The sequence below is a fragment of the Protomyctophum bolini genome, assembly GCF_963924005.1.
Source record: "Protomyctophum bolini genome assembly, chromosome: 19".
NCBI classification, from domain to species: domain Eukaryota; kingdom Metazoa; phylum Chordata; class Actinopteri; order Myctophiformes; family Myctophidae; genus Protomyctophum; species Protomyctophum bolini.
The window spans coordinates 1,856,683-1,883,686 of record NC_137880.1 but is presented as its reverse complement, the minus strand read 5'-3'; the positions used below and the strand labels follow the sequence as shown (position 1 = coordinate 1,883,686).

The 27,004-nt window shown below is 41.2% G+C and overlaps 1 protein-coding gene across 1 annotated transcript; it reads right to left on the bottom strand.

Moving 5' to 3' along the window:
• Window positions 1-895: 895 nt before the first annotated feature.
• Window positions 896-15,233, bottom strand: LOC308334109 (adhesion G protein-coupled receptor F4-like; the record flags this gene model as incomplete). The annotated part of the gene is made up of 12 exons (XM_080790697.1): window positions 896-940; window positions 1,071-1,112; window positions 8,076-9,494; window positions 9,839-10,003; window positions 10,480-10,658; window positions 12,980-13,138; window positions 13,334-13,552; window positions 13,932-14,132; window positions 14,228-14,370; window positions 14,473-14,531; window positions 14,679-14,779; window positions 15,230-15,233. 12 exons carry the CDS (start codon window positions 15,231-15,233, stop codon window positions 896-898), a joined length of 2,736 nt encoding a protein of 911 aa, XP_080646823.1.
• Between the last annotated feature and the right edge of the window lie 11,771 nt (window positions 15,234-27,004).

Sequence of the window (27,004 nt, the reverse complement as noted above, 5' to 3'; positions counted from 1 at the left end):
TGTATGCGATATCTTAATTGTGCCTTTTATACCCCTAGTCTACTACACCTTCCCGACCTGAAATTGTATTTTCTGTTTAGTGTTTACTGGAGAAACGGGAAAACACCTGTTCCTGAACAACCAATACACCATTGATTACTATTGGAATAGGCTATATAATAGAGCTTTAACCGTTAAACAAAACACAAAAAAAATAAAAATAAAAAAAATAAATACACTTTTAATGAATAGTATCGACATGGCAATTGCTAACAAACTCCATTAATTGTTGATACTAATTAATGATCCCGTCGGAACAGAACTGCTACGTGCTCCTGGACGGGTTACCGGCATCTGGAGAACAAGAAATGTTTTAGTGAAATGGCTCATTCAATCTGCAAAATATCTATCAGTGGTTCTCAAACTTCTTTGTGACATGAAGGACCCCCAAATTAATGTGTGCATGGCTACGGCCAATATTTGTGTTGTTAAAATGTTTGGGGACTCTTTATATGGTTATGGCTGAGTCATGGTGACATGAGTGTGATGGCGTGCTATAAATCTTTAAAAAATCCAAATATGTACGAGCTGCGTTCGCTTCCCGCGTTTGCACGTCTTACTGGTTCCATATGTTGATTTGACCCCCCATCTTAAAGCGCCAGTGTGCACACGAGCCTGCCCTTCAGGGCGAGGTCGCTTCTCGCCCTCAGCCTGGTTGTTACTGGTTGTGCACATTAGGCCAATTTCACACCAGTGAATAAATTTGGAGAAAATGGGGGGAAACTGCAAAAGAAAAGTCAAATGGCAAACTGATGCTAGTGGAACTAACTGTGGTTTTAAAAACGACAGGTTTTCACATTTTCACTTACTGTTGTTCGATAGGAGCCGGTGCTTGGAATTCCTGCAAGTCGTCGTCCTACTTTTTGGCCTTTCGGATCTGTAGGCAGAAGGCCTTTCGGGTCTGTAGGCAGAGTGTTTGAATGTTATACAACAAACATAAAATACATACTTTTTTTCAAATGTTTTATTTCAATATAGTTTAGTATGCATCTGCATTAGTGTATGTTCTATATTTGTATACTACAACATACCTTTGAATCCAACAGTGTCTTAAACATTAAAATGAAGAAACCCTAAATGAAATAAATAAATAAAGACAAGTGTTTTATTGATGGTTGTATACATCAGTATGTAATGTATAGTAGGACTATAAATTCATGCCCAAACTATTTGTTTGCTACCTTTTTTGCCCAATAAATTACTTTGACATTAAAAATGTCACAGCTCTTGCCATAATTGAATAATCTTTGCGGAATTGAAGTTTCCCCAGCAGACCTCATAGCATAGAGCGGAGGCAATAAGTAATATTGCTTGTTGCGGTCAAATGTGTTTTTTAGTTTTTGCTTGTTTCATGAATGTGTTATTAGCTGCCATTACAAATATCCATGCCTTGGTTGTCCCTCATGAGCCGCCACAGTCTGCTAAACAGATGTTATGCTGTTATGTGTTTTGCAAAGTCCCGGAAAAGACGCACTGTGATTGGCCAGTACAGTCACTTTGATTGGCAGTTGTGCCGAATGCTCACCCCAAAACATGATTTACGAGACTGTGATAGAGAGGAGGGAAACTGGACAACAGGGGCATTTCTGACAAATCACATCCGTGTGAAGTGAGGGGCGCTCTTATCATCATACATCTGATTCCGGACAATCACAATTTGCGTCTTCAATTTTCTGCCCTCACTTTTTATCCGCAATATGTATCCTCAGCCAATCAAATCATCGCTACGAGTAAGACGCGCAAACGCGGGAAGCGAACGCAGATCGTAAATTGCAATAACAATTCACCATGACTCAGCCATAACCATATAAGGAGTCCCCAAAGCAGCTATACGTCCAAATATGGAGTGTGTTGCATCAATGACAAACAAATCACTCAGGGGACACACACACACACGGACACACGGACACACAGACATGATCTGCTAGGTCTCATAGTTGCGAACGCAGTGAGCACTTACTATGAGACCTAGCAGATCATGTCTGTGCGTGTGTCTGTGCGTCCGTGTGTCCCCCCTTTGTGCCCATATATGGAGCTGAGTGATTTGTTTGTGATTTATGCAACACACTCCATATTTGGACGTATAGCTGCTTTGGGGACTCCTTATATGGTTATGGCTAAGTTAAAAACTTAACTTAACACTTTCACTGCCAGATATTCTCATAATAACCAGATAGGCTCCGCCAGCTGTTTTTGAAGAAATAGGGCAATATAAAATAATTCACAGAATATTTTCTGATTGGAATTTGTAAACACGAAATACCTTAAAAGAAACGGGAGAATGTCTGCTATCATGGAAAAAATAAACTGAGTTGATACAATGTGCTGTTATGGAGTTGTGACCAATTGAATAGAGTGTGGTTTCAGCAGATAAAGCCGTTTCAGAATACTTCTGGAGTTATACACGTTTTTGTGAAACATGTCACTATAGATGTTTTTCCTGCTACTACATAGTCACGACATATTTCAAATGAAAGATTAGGAAGTCTACTTCAATTTAGATTGTTTTACAATCAACAAAATAATTTGAGCCATTCAAAGTTATAATAAATAAAATAATAATACGTTCCAGAGTTCAAGGTGCTACTTTATTTTCATATTACAGTATACACTACCAAAATCAATGTTCTTTTACAGTACACGCTTGTGTTCAATGTTTGTACAGTACGGTGGAGTACAGTGGATTGCAGTACAGTGGAGTGCAGTACAGTACAGTACAGTACAGTATAGTGGAGCACAGTACAGTACAGTAGAGTAGAATAGAGTACAGTAATGTAGAGTAGAGTAATGTACAGTAGAGTAGAGTAATGTACAGTAGAGTACAGCAATGCAGAGTAATGTACAGTAGAGTAGAGTAATGTACAGTAGAGTACAGCAATGCAGAGTAGAGTAATGTACAGTAGAGTACAGTAGAGTAATGTACAGTAGAGTACAGCAATGCAGAGTAATGTACAGTAGAGTAGAGTAATGTACAGTAGAGTACAGCAATGCAGAGTAGAGTAATGTACAGTAGAGTACAGTAGAGTACAGTAATGTACAGTAGTGTACAGTAGAGTACAGTAATGTACAGTAATGTACAGTAGAGTACAGTAATGTACAGTACAGTAGAGTACAGTAATGTACAGTACAGTAATGTACAGTAATGTACAGTAATGTACAGTACAGTGATGTACAGTAGAGTACAGTAATGTACAGTAATGTACAGTACAGTACACACTTGTCTTCAATGTTTGTGTGTACATTACACACTTGTGTTCAATGTTTCCACAAACATGGAAAGCTGCCTGAGTGTGCGCCCCTCAACAATGAAATCAAATGGACATGAAACCAGATAGACCCTTCAGTGGTACCAACATCAATACAACATGGAATTGTGGACTAAATCAAATTCAATTATAACAAAAATAAATAAAAATAAATAAATAAATAAATAAAAAATAAAATAAATAAAAAAATAAATAAAAATAAATAAAAATAAAAATAAAAATAAAAATAAATAAATAAATAAATAAATAAATAAATAAATAAATAAAAATAAATAAAAATATAAATAAATAAATAAATAAATACATATAAATAAATGAAATGCTGGATACAGAATTTGAAAACCACTGCATTGTGCGTGCGTGCGTGCGTGGAGAAGTTACTGAGCAGCATAGTTTACCAAACTGTGGTACCGTGTGGCACATTCCCCAGGACACAAGGGAATGTTGCAACTCCTGCACTGCACCCTTGTCTCGTGGCGCACCCCTCTTCTGTGACAAACCCTGCATCTCTTACTGGGGTACTTCTTATTGGTGCTTTTGATGCGGACCAATATGTGGGCTGCAACTCTGCCATCCAGCCTGGTAGCAGGGTCGTGGAGGTACGGTGCCCTTGGTGCCCTCTCAGGGGGGTCATGGTGTTCTTCCTCTCCCGCTTCCTCTCTCGCCCTCTCTCTCAGGGGCAGGGTGGTCCAGGATTTGACTGTACTGAGGATGAAGGAGTACAGGGACTTACAGCTGCCAGCTGGGTTTTTAGCCTTGTAGATGATATAGGCATTGAACATGGCGATCTGGAACAAGTACATGATGAACTTCTTGGTCCACTTGCATGTCCTCCTGGTGAAATAGTAGTAGGACAAGTTCTGGTCTAATTTGTCCACTCCATTCATGTACATGTTATAATCTCTGATAGCCGCAGGCTTCAGCCTTGCCACCGTCTCCCTCTGTCCTTTCTGCTTCTCCTGGACCATTACCATCTCATGGTGATGGCACGTGGATACCATCCTGACAACCTTCTTGTCCAGCCACCCGACCACCATCACGTTATCGTTGTGCCTCATCACTGTCAGCCCTTTCTCCTTCTTTTTCCAGACCAACTCTTTTATGGCCTGTGGTTCCCCTCTGTGTTTCCTCATGGTGCATGTATGGATCTGCAGACCGAGGAGAACTTGACACAGGCGCACAGAATTATAAAAATTGTCCATAAATAAGCGGAAACCAAAGCCAGTCAAGCCATCTAGAAGAAATGTTACAATGTGTTGCAGCTTGGGCACAGTGGTCTGAGTCTCCTCAGTAGATTTTCCACTGTAAGGCTTCATGTTCACACAATAGCCTGTCTCAGAGTCACACAGGATATATGACAAAATACCATACTTTATAGGCTTGGCACTATTATAGACCTTGAAGCCCAATCTGCCTCTCCAGAGCAACATGCCTTCATCGATGCTGATGTTCTGGCCTGGTGTGAACAGCCCTCTGAACCTGGAAAGCAGGAAATCCAAGACTGGACGGATTTTGCACAACCTGTCATTTTTGTTCAGAGTGGTGTTGTCTGTGAAGTGCAAGTTACTCCAAATGATCTGGAAGCGGTTCCTGGACATGATCTTGCCGAAGTAGGGCGTTTCCACTGGCTCATCGGTTGACCAGTATTGTTCCAGCTCACCCTTCTCAACCAGACCAGTGAGAAACAGCAGCCCGAAGAATCGTTTTAATTCCATCAGTGTGACTGGCTTCCAGGAATGGGACCTAGCATGTGGCAGGTTGCTGGGCGTTTTCTGCTCTGCATACAGGTTGGTCTGGTCGCACACATCCTGGAGCAGGCCGTCTGTGAGAAATAGCTCCACAAAGTCAATGGCGGTGTCTGACTGGAGCTCAGCCGCAGCACCGCGAGGACCGGGAGTGGCAGTGAACGGGAACTCCTGTGGGTGCCAGTCGTCCTTCCTGTCGGACCACAGAGGATCCTCCTCAGCTGCCTTGCGACCTGTAAATACAAACAAAGCGTCTGTATTTGTGTATGTATGAACATGGAATGTGCTCACTTGATTGGCTGGGCATGGAATGTGATGTATGCTGATAAGAGCGCCCCTCACTTCACATGAGTGTGATTTTTTTCGTGTGGTAAAAAAGTGTGATAGCAGAAAAATGTTCTTACCTTTTTTACGGCCTACAGGTGGTGCTGCACTGGATGTGGAAGGATCCACAGCATCCTCATCCTCATCATTAGCAGCCTCCTCATCTGACATAAAATAAATTGTTTTGTAAATATCACGTGTAGTGTTGATTTCATTGATTTTTTTCTGAAAATAGCAGATTTATTTATTTTTCCCAAATGGCGTTGTTGCATGCCATGGTCTAGCAGCTAGACCATGGCATGCAACAACGCCATTTGGGGAAAATAAATAAATCTGCTATTTTCAGAAAATAGCAGATCTACAAGCTCACAACGCGCCACAGCAACGCGCTGGATCCTTTAGTCAGTTATTATTTATTGACTATATTGTCAATAATAGACTCTAGTACCGTTTACATTTTGCTGTGCAATAGTCTGTGTATTGGCTGCATATACGTGCAGAGAGATCAAAGTGTCAGACTATAATGGCTAATTTGAGACTTTGTTGATACTGCAAATAGCAGATATACAAGCTCACAACCGTTGTGAGTTTATATATCTGCTATTTGCGGTGTGTGTGTGTGTGTGTGTGTGTGTGAGAGAGAGAGAGGGCGGGGCTGGACGTTACTCCGGATTGGAAATTCACTAGCCACCCCCCCCCCCCCACACACACACACAAACAAACACACTCCATGATCGCAAAGACACGCTAGCTAAAATGACATTTTGCTGTGCAATAGTCTGTGTATTGGCTGCATATACGTGCAGAGAGATCAAAGTGTCAGACTATAATGGCTAATTTGAGACTTTGTTGATACTGCAAATAGCAGATATACAAGCTCACAACCGCTGTGAGTTTATATATCTGCTATTTGCGGTGTGTGTGTGTGTGTGTGTGTGTGTGTGTGTGCGTGCGTGTGTGTGTGTGTGTGAGAGAGAGAGGGCGGGGCTGGACGTTTCTCCGGATTGGGAATTCACTAGCCACCCCCCCCCCCCCACACACACACACACACACACAAACAAACACTCCATGATGCAAAGACACGCTAGCTAAAATGAGTCGATACAATAAAGAAAAAAGTATGTTTCAACTTCTTACCCGTGGAATTGGAATATAGAGACGGACATGGGGGCCTTCCTGGACTTGGCAGGTAATTGGGATCATCGTTTCTTTCGCAATCGGAGTCAATTTCGCTTTCTGTATCGCTGAAAGTGTAACGAGGGGGTTCAGAAATGGATTTTCTATTGCTTTTCCGGGCATGCAGGTCGCCATCGCCAGGATCGGATTCAGGTAGGTGACGCTCTGGAACTGTGGATGGCTCGCCAACAGCGACAGGTGCTGGGGCCTTCTTCTTGTTTGTTTTTTTTGCAATGGATGGATGTGGAGGGCGCAGGGAACTGTCTGCTTGTGTTGTTGGCTTCTTGACTGGTTTCTTTTTATTTTTTTTGTTGTCAACGGATGGAATCGGAGGTGGGTGCAGGGAACAGTCTGGTTGTGTTTGTGTTTTCTCCGTAGGCCTATTGCTGGCAGAGGCTACAGTGTTGCCACTGCCAGACACCTTTGCTGGGGCTTTCTTTTTATTATTGTTGCCGCTGGCCGAGGCTACATTCTTACCAGCCTTTGCTGGCTTAGCTGGCTTTTTTTTCACGTTGTCCACGGATAGATGGGGGGTGGGTTGCGGGGAACTGTCTGTTGACTCCTGTTTGCTCCTCTTTATATCGTCCACCGATGGCGGGGGGGGCTCCTTCTTCCCCGCCTCAGGAAGGGGGCGCGGGAAACTCTCTCCCTCTGGCTCTGGGGGTACAGGTACCTTGGCCTCAGGCTCCTTGCTAGTGTCCACCACCATAAGAGGGGGGGGTATAGCCGGTGAGCTGACACTGGCCTGCTGTCTGTGTTCAGGTTGCATAAAGTCGAGGAGGGTTCTCTGACGAGGGTCGAGTTTGCCGTGCTTTCGCTTTGCATTGCATTTGCCACCGCGCTGACCGCGGCCGGCTATTTCCTAGCCTGTCTCTCTACTGTCGGCACTCTGTATTGCTCTGTGACTCAACAGTAAATAATAGGCTACTGTCTGTAATAAATAAAACTGGAACAAATAAAATTTAGAAGGCTTGAACTATAGGCTATACTCACTGACACTGTTCTCCAACTCACACACTCCTATGATTCCTCTCTCTCTGTCTCTCTCTCTCTCCTCTGCATCTACTCTCTATAGTTTGTTGTTGTTTGTGGCATTTAAAGCAGTTTTTTCTAGTTTTATGCACCTGTGTGATGTGATCACGTGTTGTGGCGGTTTGCTTTGATGTACGGCTCTGATATTCACAGAGCAGTTGCACAAGACTTCAATTGACAGTTCTCCGCTGAAAAGACCCTTTGCCGAAGATCTCAGGCAATGGCGGCAAGCGTTTTATTAATGAATTGACAGTAATCTAAGTCAATGGCGCGGAGGGTGTTAAAAATAACTTAACTTAAAAAGAAAAATCTTAAAAAAACCCAAATATGTACAAGCTGCGTTCGCTTCCCGCGTTTGCGCGTCTTACTGGTAAGTGCTCACTGCGTTCGCAAAAATTCACACAAACACACAAAGCTGGGAAAATAGACCCCATGGCAAGTCATTTGGGATCAATATAAGTAGGAAAATTAGCCTATATGTTTTTTTCCTTACCTGTAATGATTTGAAGAAAAAGAAGGCAATATAGATTCCAATATTTGTTGGAGCTGTCCGAGTTCCCACTCCCAGACCCCAAGTAATGAAGTAAGTAAGTAAGTAAAGTAAACAGGCCAAGAACTTTCTGATGGCTCTCACCATTTTCTTTTTTCTTTTTTTGTTTTGATCTGACTGGACAGCAATCAGAATTGTGCGCAAGGCATTGATTAGAATTATGACGTTTATAAAAACAATGATCAAGGCAGGAATCACAAACGCAAGTAGGGCTTTCGTCTTGTGCCAGTTTAGCCAACAAGTGTGGTATTCTCCGATGTAGCCATTGTGGCCCGCTGTAGAGGCAATGGTGACGACTGCTATAATTAAAGGACCTCCGTAGCCCAAACAGAAAGCAATGGCCATCATGATTGGTTTAGACGGATGGGAGAAGGTGGCGAAGGATATGTAAAGCATGAGAAGGCCATACACAAACGACCAAAAGAACAGGGCAAGGTAGAAAAAGTGTATGAAAAATGTTGCTGCGCGGCATGGAGCGATTGGAACTCTGTAATCTTCCCCTGGATTTTCAAGGGGGCTGTCGGCAATTGCTGATCCAATGATGAACCAGATGTCTGCCATAAGCAGAGACACAGCAATGTTCACAATACAAACATGACGCATGTATAAGATTGTCTTATACATTGTCTTATTGTCTCTTATTGTCTTCCAAATGACTATCTCAATGATGAGACAAATGACCAAGCATCCCATTGATATCCCTACGCCAATGTACGAGATTATGTCCAGTAAAACTTTAATTTCTGGGGGAATGTCAATCGACATAAGAATTGAGAAGGAGGTTAGGTGGGTGCAGTTACAGGTGACGGTATCATTTATGTCTGACACAAAAGCACACCCCTCGTGGTCCCATCCGCCGAGGTTATCAAAGAGTGCAAAGTTCCAGAAGACGCACTGTGGGCTCAATGTCAACGACGTGTTTTGTTTGTCAAAAGTTATTATCACATTTTCAACCGTGGTGTTCAGCTTGACCATCAGAACTTTGCCATTGATGATGTTCTCATAGCTGGTTTCGTTGCTAGTGGTATTGAAGCTGCTGGCGTTGAAGCTGGCATTCCTGGGAGGTAGAATGCTGTTCAGGGGGAAGACAATGGTGGTAATGAAGAGGTTGGTAGCACTGGTGTTTAGAATGTTGAGGGTGACACTAGAGTTAATGTCCGCCTGGTACGAGTTGTTGAATCTTGTTCTGTCCAGCAGAATGAGGTCGGTTGATATATTAAACTCCCCTTCCAAGGCATCGGTGATACTTTCCAATGAAATTAGAAACTTTGAGCTGACATTGAGGGTTTTGTTGGTGTTTAAAATGGACCAGGATTCTGTTGCTGCTTCATCAATGATGACATCCACTATTTCCAGGATATCCTGCAGACAAAACGGCATTTCTCTGTTAGAGTGATAACATGTTTATCTTGTTTTAAGCTACAAAATATTGCATAATACTGAAAGCAAAGTACAATGTGACATAATAAAGCTCTCCTGTGGTTCTCAATTTGGTGTTTTAGTGATGAACAACAGGTCTAACATCTAGTGTTTCTTATTTTCATTAAACAAAGATTATTAGGTTACCATGAAAGTAAGAATCATTCACCTACTCCATAATAACATTCTATATATTTTCTTGAATAGGCCTTAATAGGTATATATTTTTGAGGCGAGGGCTGCGAGGCATATAGCAACCTATATGGGGATTTCTTTCCACCGCTTACCTTCATGACAATCTCATCGACATCAACGGCGACATCGGCAATGTTGTCCAGGATGTTAACAATAGCAGATATGGTTGCACTCGAACCAGTAATTACTGTTTGATATGCTTCTGCCACCTTAGTTAGATTACCCACAAATTCTGGAACTGTCTCCGCAACCAAATCCTAAAAGAATCAAACATGTCAATTGCATGGTACCAACCAAGAACATTCTGTTACCAGTGGTTCTGTACTGTTACCAGTGGTTCTCAAATGTCAAACCCCCCAAATTAATAATCAGTGGACCGGGCCCCATCTGGAAATATCTTGTACCAAAGACCCTCATACAAGATAATTGTTGTTAAACCATTTCAACAAATATTCCACATTCCAAAAAAATGTTATTTTTTGAAAATAGCTGACTTATAACTTCCCAACAAGTATCCCAACGTGTTGTGAGCTTGTAGATCAGCTATTTTCAAATATTCGCTGTGTATAGGGTTATAGTGGCTAAACAGATTAAATTAACTAATTTCACTGGTGGGGACCCCTTGGAACACCCTCGAGGACGCCTCAGAGCCCATTTTGAGAACCACTGGTGAAAGTGATTCCCCTTCATGTGGTTGTATTCCATATAAAGATTTAAAAAAGGCCTCTTTTACCTGGGATTCAGTCAGAAGATCTCCTATTTCTGTTACAATACAACTATCCTCCAGAAGTTTCCATTGTCCACTGCCCACACATTCGGCGAGTATTATTCCAACCTGGCCAGGACCACATGCTCGTTCTGATATGTCTCCTTCTCGTCCACTACCATACTCCTCATCATTACATGTAGGACCTTGTGCCAAGTGCAAATAATCCAGTTATTTCCATGCAAATTTTATGACTGCAACAATAATACATACGTTGTATGACAACAACAATAATAATAATAAATATAGCTGCAAGCAGCGATAAGGCGGGACCAAGAAAGAAGACCATACACAATCATCATACTATAATTCTAACAATGTCTGAATGTCTGTCTGTCTGTCTGAATGTCAGAAACAGCGCGTTATCTCATAATTGCCTGCACCAATCACTCCCACTTTTCACACAGGCATGGACCATAATTATATGGAGGTCTTAACGGAGATTTGACACATTAATGATTAATAATGAATTTATTAGTGGATAAAAAAATGCGAAAATGGGTATTGTACTGTCAATATGACATGAATATGAATGCAAAGTAGTGGTTGATGTGTGGACAGGCTAGCTTTTCGTGTTGTGCATGGTGAGATGTCTGCAAACGGTGTGCTTTGGTAGGAGAAGACGAACAAAGGATGCAACATTTATTAGTGAATTAAAAACGCACCGGGCACAGTACCCCCCACGGCCACAAGAGGGGGGCAAATATCTCACAACGGGTAAGGGCTAGTAAGAACATTATGCACAAATAAGAATCACAGGTTGAGTTGTCGCTACCTGGATTTGAACCAGTGACCCTGTGGTCCCAAGGTGAGAGCTCTACCGACTGAGCTATGCAGACACAGTCAGTTGACTCATTCTAAACAGTAACATCATGTTTATTGTTTATTGTTTATTGAATGGATACCCATTAGCTGACGCCGTGGCGACAGATAATCTTCCTGGGGTCCATAAAATGTCCTGGTCTTTATCCATTACTACAGTGTGTTTTGAATTCATGTACAAACTTCTCTTTGTACGCTTTCAGTGCTATTTGGCATGACCCTCTACCATACTGTACAGTTGCAAAATCATATGACGCTTCATGTATGTATTAGGGACAAAAGAAGAATTTTAACAAACCAGCAATTTTCATTGGCTCATTAAAAACGTCATTCTTTTTACTTAAAATAAATGTACTACGATAATATGTCTGTATAGGTCCAAAGTTCACGTGTAGACGTTTTTGTGCATTTTGATCAAAGATCCTGGGAGGAGATACATTTGAACTGTTTTTCATATAATTAAAAATGGCGGGTGATCTAACAGTCAGGTCAAAAGTCAAAAGTCAGTCAGCGTTTCGCGAAAACCGACTGCACCGTTCAGTCAGAACTGCAATTTTTGGCGGAAGAAGGAGAAGAAGAAAAAATATATATAGCTGCAAGCAGCGATAAGGCGGGACCAAGAAAGACAAGCTGAGTTGACAGTACCTGGATTCGAACACACAACCTTGTGGTCCAAAGGCAAGAGCTCTACTGACTGAGCAGTCTGAGCTACAAAGAGACAATGAACATTTCATGCAAATTGCTAAAAAAAAATCTGGCAGAAAATCAGGTATAAGCGTTTTTTAAACTGCTCAAAGTCGCAGAAGATCTGAGGGCGGAGCTTATTGATTAAAGTGACACATGTGTTCCCCCATGAGTCAAGGAACAAGTGGAAACAAGTGCCATGATTTTTGGATAAACGAGGCATGAGTTATGCCTGTTCAAAAGGTTTAATTTTCAAAAAATTGCCATAGCGCCCCCCTTTGACCTATTGGAGTAAGTACTATTTGGCATGACCCTCTACCATACTGTACAGTTGAAAAAGCATATGATGCTGCATGTATGTATTCGGGACAAAAGAAGAATTTTCACAAACCAGCAATTTTCATTGGCTCATAAAAACTTTTTTCACTTAAAATAAATGTACTACGATTTCTTGTCCGTATAGGTCCAAAGTTCACGTGTAGAAGTTTTCGTGAATTTTGATCAAAGATCCTGGGAGTAGATACATTTTAACTGTTCATCATATAATTCAAAATGGCATGTGATTCTAAAGGTCAGAGGTCAAAAGTCAGAACACGAAAGTTGTTCGGCATGAGGAGACACATATGTGTATCAAAGTGTCATTGCCAACGGCCAAACGGTTCATGAGCTATGCAGGCAAAGTTAGCATTTTCAATTGAGCGCTATAGCGCCACCATTTGGCCAATCATCATGGGCTTCGCATAGTCACCGTTTGGTATGGCCCTCTACCAAATTACCATGTTTCGCGAAGACCGACTGCACGGTTCAGCCAGAACTGCTATTTTTGGCGGAAGAAGGAGAAGAAGAAAAAAAAAAAACAAAAACAATAAGTGACCTTCTTCGTGACTTTTGGTATGGTGGGAAGCTCCTGGGTTGAATTTCCCCACCAGGCCAACTATAGACAGTAAATTGCTTGACTTACTCCCACGGAAGATGTTCAGAGTTGTTGTCTTTTTATAAATGGCGTAATTGGTGTTGGTCCCAGTCGCATAACACGTGAAGTGTTTTTCGACATCACCTGCGCAGTTTCCAATTATGTACTTGTAGATGATGCAGAAATTATCTTCTTGACCTTGGTTATCTGTGAACATTTAATCATATTGGTGAATTACAGGCAGCTGTGTGTATAGCTTTTATAGTAGTCCCAGAAGTGCACTGTGATGAGCCATTATCTTTTCCTTTTGTAAGACTAAATTATGCTTTATTAGATTAGACAGAGTAAGAAAGACTGGTTCCGTCTGGAAGACACCGATGTGCCTCGCCAATTCATTCTTACCTGAAGGTAAGTCCACTTCCTCCTCATTCCTCCACTGGACTTTATAGGGACTTTGCACGCAACAACTAAGGTCTTGAGTAAAACCTCCCTTACAGGGGATGTTGTAAGTGCTATTGACTCGTATGTTGGGAGCTTCTTTGATGACATCAGATTCCATGTATCCTTCCTGCTCGAATCTCATTGCTCGAACCTTATCTTCCAGGATACATTTATAATACCCTGATATTATAATTAAGCTTGAATTAGTTCAGTACAATGTGAAATAGTACAACTTTTACATGTGAGTTACAGTACAAAGTGGTGATATAGAATATTGTACAGGTTCAAAATTAAAATGGTAAAAGGCACATTTGCATCATTTTATTTTATTATTATGATGGCACAATTGGCAGGGAGAAAGGGGAGCATGCACGCACACGCGTGTTTGTGTGTGTGTGTGTGTGTGTGTGTGTGTGTGTGTGTGTGTGTGTAGTCATAGTGAAGTAGTCAGAACACAACTCATTTTGTATTATTCAAACTTATCATGAACTGTGGCTGCATTGCACAGATATTGACTTGTGATTGGTCATTAAAAGTTATGGTAGCAATTGGTACTTACCCGAATCACGAGCAATAACGTTCTTAATTGTAAGAGTGGAGGTCTGGCCACTATTAGAGACTTCAAACCTTTCAGAGTTTGTGGCATCCTTCCCATTGAATTCCCACTTCCAACTAGTAACTTTGTCCAGAAACTCAGGAGTGCAAGTCATGCTTATGGTTTGACCAGTGTACGTTTCAGGAAAAATGATTTTTTTTGTACCTTGGGAAAAAGGGAACAGGATAAGTTGATATCTTTTTACTATCTGATTCCAAATTGATTACATCATTTTTCTGAAGCTTATTTTAAAAACGTACTCTGGTAAGTTGTCAAAACTGGGCCTTCTGCAGGCAGATTTCCCTCCTTCAAGGCATTTGGGAGATCTGCATTTGCTTTGAGTAATTCCGTTTCATTAACAGATGATGTTTGCAAAACGTAGTTTACAATAGTGCTTCCTTGTCTGTTAGTAAGAACAAACCAGGAAAAAGTTGAGAACATAAATGTGTCGCACAGCCCTACAGTACATCAAAATTGCTGTATTTGTTGCTGTAAAATACTGTACCTAAAGTTTGTTACTTTAATAGAAATGGATGCTGTGATTCTTCCATAAGTCTCCTTCAACTGCAAATTAAATGATACTTTTAATGACATGAACACAGCAATATGATGGATTTACAAACACATACACACACACACACACACACGCACACACACACACACACACACACACACACACACACACACACACACACACACACACACTCTTACCAGGACCTCCATACGTTCTTTAAGATCTTGGAATTCTGTACTTTCTTCATCATTTAATTTGATGTCAAAAGCCCTTTGAAGCGTAACCTTCATGTTCCATTCTGGGCGAAGATAAAAATCAAAGACAGTATACTGTAGTTATGCAATAACCATATCATCTCTGTCGGGTGGATATCTCATCATTCCAATGGAGTTAATAAACTGTTAAATCCTGAACTCTTTTCCGGATTCAAATATAAATATATTTTTAGCAAAAGTAGCAGATCGACATGGTCATGTCGTTTCACGATACTTTTGTGTGACACTGTAGTAGTTTAGTGTAATCAAGTAGCGTGTTAATTTACGAGATTAACGAGAAAAAATAAAACACAAAAGGTTAAAATATGAAGATAAGGTTTCTGCCCGACAGCAACGATATACATTCCCAAGGTGGACAATGATGTTCAAACTTTCATGAATTGAAAAAAAGCTGCATTCCAATGGATACAATGTAGTTATTATTTAGTCAAAAGCTATAGTATAAAGAAGAGGGCAAGACATGATGTACATACTCATTGTTGCTGTTGTTGGTGGTGGTGGTGGTGCTGTTGGTGGTGGTGGTGGTGGTGCTGTTGTTGGTGGTGCAGGTGGTGGTGGTGGTGGTGCTGTTGTTGGTGGTGCAGTTGGTGGTGGTGCTGTTGTTGGTGGTGCAGTTGGTGGTGGTGGTGGTGTTGTTGGTGCTGCTGCTGTTGTTGGTGGTGGTGCTGTTGTTGGTGGTGCCGTTGTTGTTGCTGTTGTTGGTGGTGCTGTTGTTGGTGGTGCTGTTGTTGTTGGTGGTGGTGGTGCTGTTGTTGGTGCTGCTGTTGTTGCTGCTGTTGTTGTTGTTGGTGCTGCTGTTGTTGGTGGTGCTGTTGTTGGTGGTGCTGTTGTTTGTGGTGGTGCTGCTGTTGTTGGTGGTGGTGCTGCTGTTGTTGTTGGTGGTGGTGCTGCTGTTGTTGGTGCTGCTGTTGTTGGTGCTGCTGCTGTTGTTGCTGCTGTTGTTGTTGTTGCTACTGTGAACGTAATGTATAAAAGTGCAAAACATGTTTCTATTTGAGAAAAATCTGATTTAAATGTTGATGTTTTGGAGAATTGTTGTGCTGTTGTATTGTACGTTTTTTTTCCATGTACTAAAAAGTAACTGTTCAGTTGACATTAATAAGGTAAAGATAAATTATTTGTTATGTATCAGGTGATGATGTTGAGCAAACTGACACTGTGGGAGCCAACCCAAGGCACAGCTAGGAGAGGGAAGGAGGCGCACTAATTACTATGTAGACACACTGCAGTGTGACAGCAACACTGGAGAGCTCCGGACCCTGATGCTGGAAGGTATGGAGTTGAGGACAGCAATCCAGGAGTCCAGAGTTTGTGTCGACCAGTTTGCACTCTCACATCACATTGCAATGTTTTACTTAGGGTGGGATGCTTCAGCTTTTAAGATCTCATAACCAAGAATTACAGGCACGTTGGGCAGATTCCAAAGTACTCATGCTTGGTCATGTAAAAGTGGCATCAGTGTACACCTAAAATTGTATGTGTCACAGCTAATATTAGGGGGCCTGAGCCCAGGTACAAGAGGCCCACGATCCACTATGTTTCACTTACTGCATTAAAAAAGGATATTATATATATATATATATATATATATATATATATATATATATATATATATATATATATATATATATTATTGTAATATAAAAGTATAATTATAATTATTTACATAATTCAAATAAATATAAAAGGTTTCATCTATTTTTAAAACATATGTTAGCTTCATGTCTCACTTACTGGTTAATAATGTTGGTTGGTGGTTGGTTGGTGTCAAGAGAATTGTTTTGTTGTGTTGTAGCAGCAGTTGTTGAATCTATTCTAGAAGATGTATTAAAGGGGCATTCCACTCATTTTCAACATTGTATTATGTCATTAATACCTTAGAGCTGTTGTGTGTCTGTTTCCTATAACTAGAGGTCAGAAAAAATCATTAACTTGGTGAATCACACCATGTGATTGCTGATCCCATAGTTGTACTAATACTGACTGTTTGTCAGTTCTTCTTTATGCCTGATGAAGGTCTGACGACCGAAACTCGAAAATACTGAAAATAAATCTAAACTCAAGTGAAGACAGTGTGCGGGATTATTTTTTCTCTACTTACTCAGAAATTACAACCTAAACATTTTAAATGGGCCCAAGTTTATTTGCAGTGTTTGTGAATATCAGTAGCTGACAGCAAATACATTTGGGGGCAGGGTTTTCTAGCAACGCAATTACCGGTATACCACGGAAAACGAAGGTCTAGAAACATTTCTAATATTAATTTATATATTAAGTGTCTCATGTCGTAAGAAATGGAGTAAAATAAAAGTTTATTCTCTTTCATGTTTCCTTGAACTGAACCCAAAGTGTGTGGAGAATATTTTAATTGGTCTAATAGTACTACATCGTTTTTAGATTTTAGGTCTTGTTCCCGCTCTGTACCTGCCATCAACCGATAAGGAATGCTGGGATTCCCAGCACATGAGTCAGCATATGGTGTGACTGTGATGGTATAGTTCTGGCCACAGTGCATGTTGGGTATCTGACAGCTGGTACTGTTGGTGGAGCAGTCATGTATGTGTCCATCCTGACCCACTGCTGTCGCATTGTAAGATGTGGCACTGGGACTTATTTGCCAGGTCACATTGGCTGATTTGGGACAAACCAGACTGGAGCTAACACTCACTGGGGAGTGTTGTAATTGAGGATAAAATGTTCACTTTAAGATGATATCCTAAGAAGGAAGGATCTGAATTTCTCATTGCTGAAATGTAACATATTCATTCATTCACTTCCATTGATTTGACTTAAATCTTTCTTAAGTGAAGACGATCCAAAAGCAGCATTACGTTGCCTTTGGCCTTTGTTGTGCATACATAGGCCTAAAGTATATGTTCTCCATGTCTTACCTGATCTGAATGCCAGGGGCTGACTCGGGTCACTGGAGCAGTTTCCATCAATAGCCTTTACATCTACAGTGTAGTTGGAGCCACAGGTGATGTTTGTAAGAGTACAGTTGAGATCAGAGGACATGCAGGTGGTATTGCCTTGACTACTCCAGGTAGACACAGAGTACTGTACTGCCCCCTTGCTGGCAGACCAGGACACAACAGCAGTGTTGCTGATACAGTCAGGAGCTACCGAGATGCTGGTAGGAACACATGGCACTGCAAAGGACGGATACAGAGTTAAACATTGTACAGCAACTTTGATAATGAAGTAACAAGAAAATAAAAATCAATGTAGCAGGGCTCCAGACTACCATTAGAAAATTGTAAATAAAGATTTGAACCTGCAACATATTAAGGGGAAACATGGCAATGTGTTATAAAAAAAAAACAGATTGTTTTCCGAGTGGAAACATAATTTTAAAGGAATTTACATTGTCTAGTAGTTAATTTATTTTTGCCTTCCTCCACTTAATCATTTAATTTCATGCATTCATCTATATCTAGATTTAAGCCATTTAATAAAATGTAATCGACACCTAATTAAAACGTCCCAACAGGTAAAAAGCAGCACTGCAGTGTTTTGTGGTGAACATCTTCTAACCTGTTTTTAGTTCCACAGTTGAACTTGGTTCTGTGTGACAACCTCTGTCAACAGCTACAACACTGACGGAGTAGTTTTCACCACAGTGTAGATCAGTGAAAGAGCAAGAGTTTGCAACGCTTGAGTTACAGGTGTGTTCGTGTCCATCATGTGCTGCTGCTGTTGCTATGTACATATCTGCTCCTGAAACATTGGACCAGGACACTGTGCTAACCCCACATTCTGTAGAAACATGAACATTACTGGGGGCGCAAGGACCTGGAGAGATGGAGGGAAGAAGTGGAGAGAAAAAACTGATTAAATACAATGTTCCAAAAGTCTGTTGTTGTTCAGATGCATAGCTTTTAGATTTTAAATCTTGTTCTCTCTGAATACCTGCAATGAAGTGATGATGAGTGCTGGGATTCCCAGCACATGAGTCAGTATAATATGGTGTCACTGTGATGGTATAGTTCTGGTCACAGTGCATGTTGGGTATCTGACAGCTGGTACTGTTGGTGGAGCAGTCACGTATGTGTCTATCCTGACCCACTGCCGTCACATTGAAAGATGTGGCACTGGAGCTTCCTACCCAGGTCACATGGGCTGAGTTGGAACACGCCAGACTGGCATTAACATTCACTGGGGCACACGGAACTGAGAAGAGACAAAGGTGAAACACAATGTTGGCATGTTATATCATAATGATGTTCAAGGAATTAAATTATTTCAAAAGGAAATCACACACTTTCAGAAACGTTTTCAAGTCAAATGTTCTACTACAATATGTATTTGTTTATTAATTTAGCAATCAAGTCACTAAGTCCAACCTAGATTCGAATCCATTCATTCCAAATAAATCTTTCGGAAGAGAACATGAATAAACCGGTCAAAAGCAGTGTTTTTCGTGAACATCTTCTCACCTGTTTTCAGTTCCACAGCTGAACTTGGTTCACTGTGACAACCTCTGTCAACAGCTACAACACTGACAGAGTAGTTTCCACCACAGTGTAGATCAGTGAAAGAGCAGGTGTTTGCAGTGCTTGAGTTACATGTGTGTTCGTGTCCATCATGTCCTGTTGCTGTTGCTATGTGCATGTCGGCCCCTGAAACAGGGGACCAGGACACTGTGCTATCCCCACATTCTTCAGAAACAGAAACATTACTGGGGGCGCAGGGACCTGGAGAGATGGAGGGAAGAAGTGGAGAGAAAGAATGATTATTCTCTTTCATTTGCGCTTCAATTGATCAAACAAAAGTACAAAACGTATGCTGAGCATCTTAATTAGTCTAATCAAATTAGTTTGTTGTAGATTGTTCATATTAGTCATATTAGTGTGGTTGCTATAGGCAACACACTATTGTTCTCGGCCCGAGATTTCTTTTCATGTTTCACACACTGTTGTCACTGTTGTCATGCTTCACATGATATCACATTCGCAATATATAATATTATATTATCTATTATACTTTGGAGAAGTTGTACCCAAAAGTTGTACCCAAAAGCTGTACCCAATATGTTGTACCCAAAAGAAACCCAAAGCCACAACAGCTACGTCGCTATTGCAACACCCACAACACCATCTTACACACTACACCCACACACACTCATACGGCAGTGACGTCACACACTTACCCTTTGCAGTGTTGCAACGCTATCTCCTCCTATGTCGCCCCTCACCAACACTGAACACCAGCCGCCAAACAATGGTCTTTGCACTGCCAATATAATGCCTCCCTTCCACACTCACGCCGCCAATGCATTTGTTTACTACAAACATTATCGCCCCAATCACCCACACCCCGAGGCTTCCCTACACGGAACACTAACCACTGTTGCCTATGCTGTTGCCCCAACAGGCCCAGAAACAAAGCCTTTTAACCACGCTACTTACACACACTACAACTCGCTTACAATTCGCAAACCTGGCAACACTGCCCTGTCTTCTAATAGGCTCACACTAGCTCTCAGAAATTCAGAATCTGTTCTCTCGGCTCTCGCAGGAGAAGAGAAAGAAGGAAGGAGAGGAATTATAGGCTCACTATTTTGCTTATTCCTTCTAAATCTCTGTATTTTCAAAATAAATGACTCAGCGAATCCCCTAGTTACATCAACATTGTTCATTGTCAGTACTTGGATTGTGCCTAAATATTAACATTACACATATCGCTTTGGCTATTTTCGCCTGCCAGCCGACTGCCGAGTACACACGCCTGCACACACACGCACACGCACGCCTGCCTTGCACACACACACACACACACACACGCACGCACGCCTGAAAGCCATGATCTCTCTCTCTCTCTCTCTTTCTCTCTCTCTCTCTCTCTCTCTCTCTCTCTCTCTCTCTCTCTCTCGCCACGCCACACACACACACACACACACACACACACACACACACACACACAGGAATAGCCATGCAGGCTATACGGCGGCGAGACAGCACGTTATAATTTTCAGTTTCATTAAATAACTGTCTTTCTCCGCACGCGCACGTGCGCACACAACATTATTCAAGTGAAATGCGTAACGCCAATATTGGGCTAATATAGGCTACCAATACAGGACGAAATAACTGACAGGAGTGACGGTGCTGTGCTGTGAGTAAACTGACAACGCTTGGCTTTCTGACATCCCTTTCTCACAATCTACAACAATACATTTGTTACTAACATTAGGTTGTGGCGAAGTAGAAACGTGGAGAGCAGATAGTGTGTTTTGGACAAACAGGCTAGGTACTGGTGTTGATTTGGGTCAAATGGAGTCTATATGGCTAAAGATAACACATGACGTCGGTGGGAGAGGAGTTATTCATGTGTTTGTGTTGGAGCGCCTCAGTGTGGCCGTACGGCGTACAGGTCATGTGCAACCTCTTCCAGAGAGAGATGGAGACACTAAATCTCAGCTGGAGAAACATGTTTGCATGCATGCATCGCTGCCTTGCATGCTGTGTGCTACTGTTGAGTCTGTCACTTACTTTGACTGATTTATGGCATTGTTTTTCTGTTAAAATCCAACTATGTTAATTTAAGAACTCTGGACATATAGGTCATTGTTTATTAACTGTGCACACGTGTAGCCTGTTGTATGTCAGACTGTATGTCTGTCCCACAGTCACAATCCTTTAGTAATTAGGCTGTGGAAATATTCACACTACTTTTACAATGCGTTGTCAACACGTGCTGAGTTGACAAAGATTGACAGATTTCGGAGAAGACTGATAGTTTATCCTTTAGTAATTAGGCTGTGGAAATAGTCACACTACTTTTGGATTTGCAGGCCCGATGCCACGGGGGGCAAAGGGGGTATATGGTTACAGACAAAACAATGGTACATTTCCAGGCATTCAATTAAATTCCATTGCTTGAAGGAAGTAAGGAAGTAAGGATGCATCTTAATGATCTCCCATCTAGAACTGGAAAAACAACATTCCTCACCTATAGGCCATCCTTGGGGTGGGGAGGGGTGCTAATGTCATTGTTGCAGTGGTCAGGGTGCTTAAGTGGGCAGCTACTGTAACTAGCCAGGGGTGCTAATGTCATTGTGCTGTGTGTGGTCAGGGTGCTTAAGTGGTCAGCTACTGTAACTAGCCAGGGGTGCTAATGTCATTGTGCTATAATAATAACTAATAACCCATCCGTTACTACATGTGGAGTCAACTCCCACAATTTCCTTCTTCCCATAGTGCGTGGCAAAGTAACTCTGGGATGCGCGCCTAGTATATTACATATACAATGGATAATAAGACAGAATTCAGTTCCCAGTGGATTCCTCGTGACTTGTGTCAATGCAACCACACTTTCAATTTCCCAAAATTGCACCCTTCTAGTTAGAACATATTTTGTTCTCCATGTGTACCTGCACTGAAGTGAAGAGGAATGCTGGGATTCCCAGCACATGAGTCAGCATATGGTGTCACTGTGATGGTATAGTTCTGGCCACAGTGCATGTTGGGTATATGACAGCTGGTACTGTTGGTGGAGCAGTCATGTATGTGTCCATCCTGACCCACTGCTGTCACATTGTAAGATGTGGCACTGGGACTTCTTTGCCAGGTCACATTGGCTGAGTTGGGACAAACCAGACTGGCACTAACACTCACTGGGGCACACAGGGCTGGGGAGAGAGATAGGTGGGGGAGTGTTGTTATTGAGGAGAAAATGTTCACTTTAAGATGATATCTTAAGAAGGAAGGATCTGAATTTCTCATTGCTGAAATGTAACATAATTATTCATTCATTCATTCACTTCCATTGATTCAACTTAAATCTTTCTTAAGTGAAGACGATCCAAAAGCAGCATTACGTTGCCTTTGGCCTTTGTTGTGCATACATAGGCCTACAGTATATGTTCTCCATGTCTTACCTGATCTGAATGTCAGGGTCTGACTCGGGTCACTGGAGCAGTTTCCATCAATAGCCTTTACATCTACAGTGTAGTTGGAGCCACAGGTGATGTTTGTAAGAGTACAGTTGAGATCAGAGGACATGCAGGTGGTATTGCCCTGACTACTCCAGGCAGAAACAGAGTACTGTACTGCCCCCTTGCTGGCAGACCAGGACACAACAGCACTGTTGCTGATACATTCAGGAGCTACAGAGATGTTGGTAGGAACACATGGCACTACAAAGAGAAGACAATTCCAAAGTTAAGCATGCTTTTGATTAAAGCAATAATGTGATGAGCTAAGAAGAAAAAATCTAACTGGGCTTCAAGATATAATGAAGCAAAATGTAAATAACCATGATTTGAATCTCAAAATTAATAAAGAGAAATGGAGCAACGTATTTCTTCCTTCCTCCCTTTACTCAATTGTGCATTCCATATCTATGACCTATAACACATCAAATCTGAATTACGGCGCCTTTGGTGAACATCTTCTCACCTGTTCTCAGATTCGATATGCAATGCTTCACATAGAATATTTAGGAACAGTACTTGAGACTGACATTTCAATCAACATACAACTTAATAATAATAAAAGGGAGACAGACAGACAGACAGACAGTATACAGCGGGTATTGCATAACTGGGGGGGCATGTTTTCCAACTTGCATTGTTCCCGACTAGCATCGTTCGCATGTATGGTATTTCGGTTTCCCAAAGGGCACCATTTTAATTTCCTTTAACTTCTAAATGAATTGTAAAGTTTAATAGAATATTCTTACCTATGATGGTTATATTGACTTCTGTGATGTTTATTGAGTCACTGGGGTCTATTAACCACTTCCGTTTTACAATGGGGTAATACATAAATTGGCCTATATTGGCCTCGCTCTGCGCACAATGGTATTATAGAAGCCTTATCGTCCCGTGTTGAACGCACACACGTATGGCATACGGCGTTCCTGAATATTTTAGCATTGTGGGAGTGTCCATATGTTAATTATTTTCGCTTTGCGCAATTTGCTATTAAGCCCCTTGACTCAGCGCATAACGATTAGACGTGGGTCTGAGCACCTCATAAACGCAAAAAGCAATGTTTGATTTTACACTTGAGCCGAGCGGCTCTGGGAGGGTTGCCAAGTCTGTTTATTATAAGCGGCTTCTTTTTCTGTAAAGTTGCTTGTAAATATTGGTAGTTGTGGTTGCTTTTCTTGTTTCTAAAGTGGTTATTTGAGCTTTTCTCCTAATGTTGTTTAAACCAGTGATCCTCACACAGCACATTCCCATGTCAAGGATCCCCAGATGAATGCATTTGCCCAACTAAGGACAGCTAATCCAAAAATGTAATTACATTTTTCCAAGATTACTTTTGAAAATAGCAGATCTACCAGCTCACAATGCATCACATTCATTCATTAAAACTATGAACTCTGACTGCAGGCGGATATATAATGATCATTATAACAATGTGCAAGAAAATATTTAAAAAGATGGAAGAACTTTATATTTGTGGACAATCAAAATATGTTTTTTATTTTAATGTGGTGTCATTAAAATTAATCTGGATATGGCAGACTCACTATCTAGAAAATAAAAACATGGCACTTAATTTAAAATAGGTTACAGACCCCTGTTATATGTCACCCATTCTTGAGATAAGGGACAAAACTTTTTTCAAACTGGATTTTTTTTTTTTAAGATACATTCAAATCAAATAGAAGTATTTGTAGACACAGGTCTCAACTACCAATCTTGAGAAGGAACAGGTTTTTCGCATAACATTTCTTTCTAAAATGGGACATTTATGCACTTAATACCTGATTCATGTCAACTCCGTCAGACACACTAAAATCCCTTTTAATTGAATTTTATCATTTCAACAATAATATAAAGTCCTCAGTTATCTTATAATGGCTTTCAGTAATCAAGTTAAGTAATACAAATCTTTTAATATTATTTTGTTCCAATATCACACTATTATGAAATATCCAATTTCTCAAAACCGTCATTTCAACCTTTATTTTCAATATTATAACATGAAAACCATGTAAAAAAATAAATAAATCATCATTACGTATCATTTCAGTTGGTGTTTCAATACATAAGCACAAAAGATTTGACAGCGAATTTTCTTTTTCTTTGGAAATTAACAAAAACATCACGGGACGAACGTCTGACGGAGTTGACGAACATCTGACGGAGTTGACAAGTTTAACTGATTTAGGTTCTAGACCACCTAGGATCTTGATTCTGGTGACTAATCCCACATTTTCAAGGATGAGGAATACAGTGGTACTATTTAGATTTGCCCTGTGAACATGCCACATTTTTCAAAATGGCCGCCAACTTTCTGTTATTTCCCAATAACTCAAGTTCTACACCACCTAGGATCTTGATTCTGGTGACTAATCATACATTTTCAAGGATGTGGGATACATTGGTACTATTTAGATTTGTCCTGTGACCATGGTAGACATTTTTCAAAATGGCCGCCAACTTTCTGTTATTTCCCAATAACTCAAGTTCTACACCACCTAGGATCTTGATTCTGGTGACTAATCATACATTTTCAAGGGTGAGGAATACAGTTGTACTATTTAGATTTATCCTGTGACCATGGATGGTAGACATTTTCAAAAATGGTGGACCTGCTATTATTTTACCAATTTACTCAGGGAATATTATCAGAATAATATAAAATCTGTGAATACATTTCTTACCAAGAATTTTCTTCACCAATGTTTGTAAAGGTGTCTACTAACATATCCCACATTGGTTTCTATTTGACCACCCTAGGGGCATGTTTGACAGCTGCTGAAAGTTGGGTACCATCAACAACCAACATAAGGCTAAATGTTCTACATTTCATTATGCTTTAAGTAGCATGTGGCATGTCAAACTAGGGGCTTTTCATGATTCTGGATCCATTCCAAGCATTAGTTTTGCACAAAAAACACTACGTTGGCTAAAAACGGCCATAGCCATCATCACAGATGTGATGAGGACAGCACATGTCGGCACATTTGGGCAAGTGGCTATGGCCAAACTAGGGGGTCTATGGCCAAACTAGGGGTCAAACTCCTTGGGCTAAATTCGGTGAGGTGAACAGTGAGCAGTGAACAGTGAGTGAAAGACTGAAGACAGAAGATTTGGCTTCAGGACCATCAGGCAGGATGTGCAGACACTGAAGGCATCAGTGTCTTTCTCTGTGTCCCCAGCATGTCAACCAAAGCAATGTTACCAAATCAAAGGAGCCTTCACCTCATGTCACCTGGGGCTGGGTGAGCAATCGTATCCTGTATCTAAACTCACAACTAAATACAGACACTTGGCCAGACTGCCGTTTGAAAGGGTCAAACGCCTCATCCTGATTGGGGAAGACCACCCCACCTAATCACACCAACCGAACAAGTGAGGTTGGGGCCTCCAGGTGGGCCAGCAGCCATCTGCACAAGACTGGGCTGGACCCTGCAGGAAAGCAATCTCCAGCCAAGACAATGTAAGTTGACTATAACAGAGCCCCAGAACACAGAGCTCAGGAGAAGGATGGAGAAACACTGGCAGGAGGCCACCAAGATACAATGCCCCAGAGACCCAGAGTGTGCCACCACTGGCAGTAAGGAGATCAACTGCTGCAGCAAAGATGTCATGAAAAGCAAGTCTCCACCAAAAAAAACCCTGAACCTAATCGGGGTGTCAAGAGACCAAAGTTTCTCCCCCACAGTTCCCTGCAGTGGCCAGTGAAGTCAAAATGTGCATCTGTACCTGAAAGGGGCAAGTCAAAGGCCAGAAAGCCCACCTCCTTTTAATGTCCTGTCAGTAGAAACTCAACCTGCACCTGAAATAAGCCCTTACCTCTCCCAGAGAAAGTTCATCCTTGAAAATGTAATGATTAGTCGCCAGAATCAAGATCCTTGGTGGTCTAAAACTTGAGTTATTGGTAAAATAACAGCAGGTTGGTGGTCATTTTGAAAAACAATGGCTGCCATGGTCACAGGACAAATCTAAATAGTACCACTGTATTTCTCATCTTTTAAAATGTATGATTAGTCGCCAAAATCAAGATCCTAGGTGGTCTAAAACTTGAGTTATTGTAAAATAACAGCAGGTGGCGGCCATTTTGGAAAAAAAATGGCTGCTATGGTCACAGGACAAATCTAAATATTACCAATGTACCCCACATCCTTGAAAATGTATGATTAGTCACCAGAATCAAGATCCTAGGTGGTGTAGAACTTGAGTTATTGTAAAATAACAGCAGGTGGCGGCCATTTTGAAAAATGGCTGCCATGGTCACAGGGAAAGTCTAAATTGTACCACTGTATCCCTCATCCTTGAAAATGAGGTC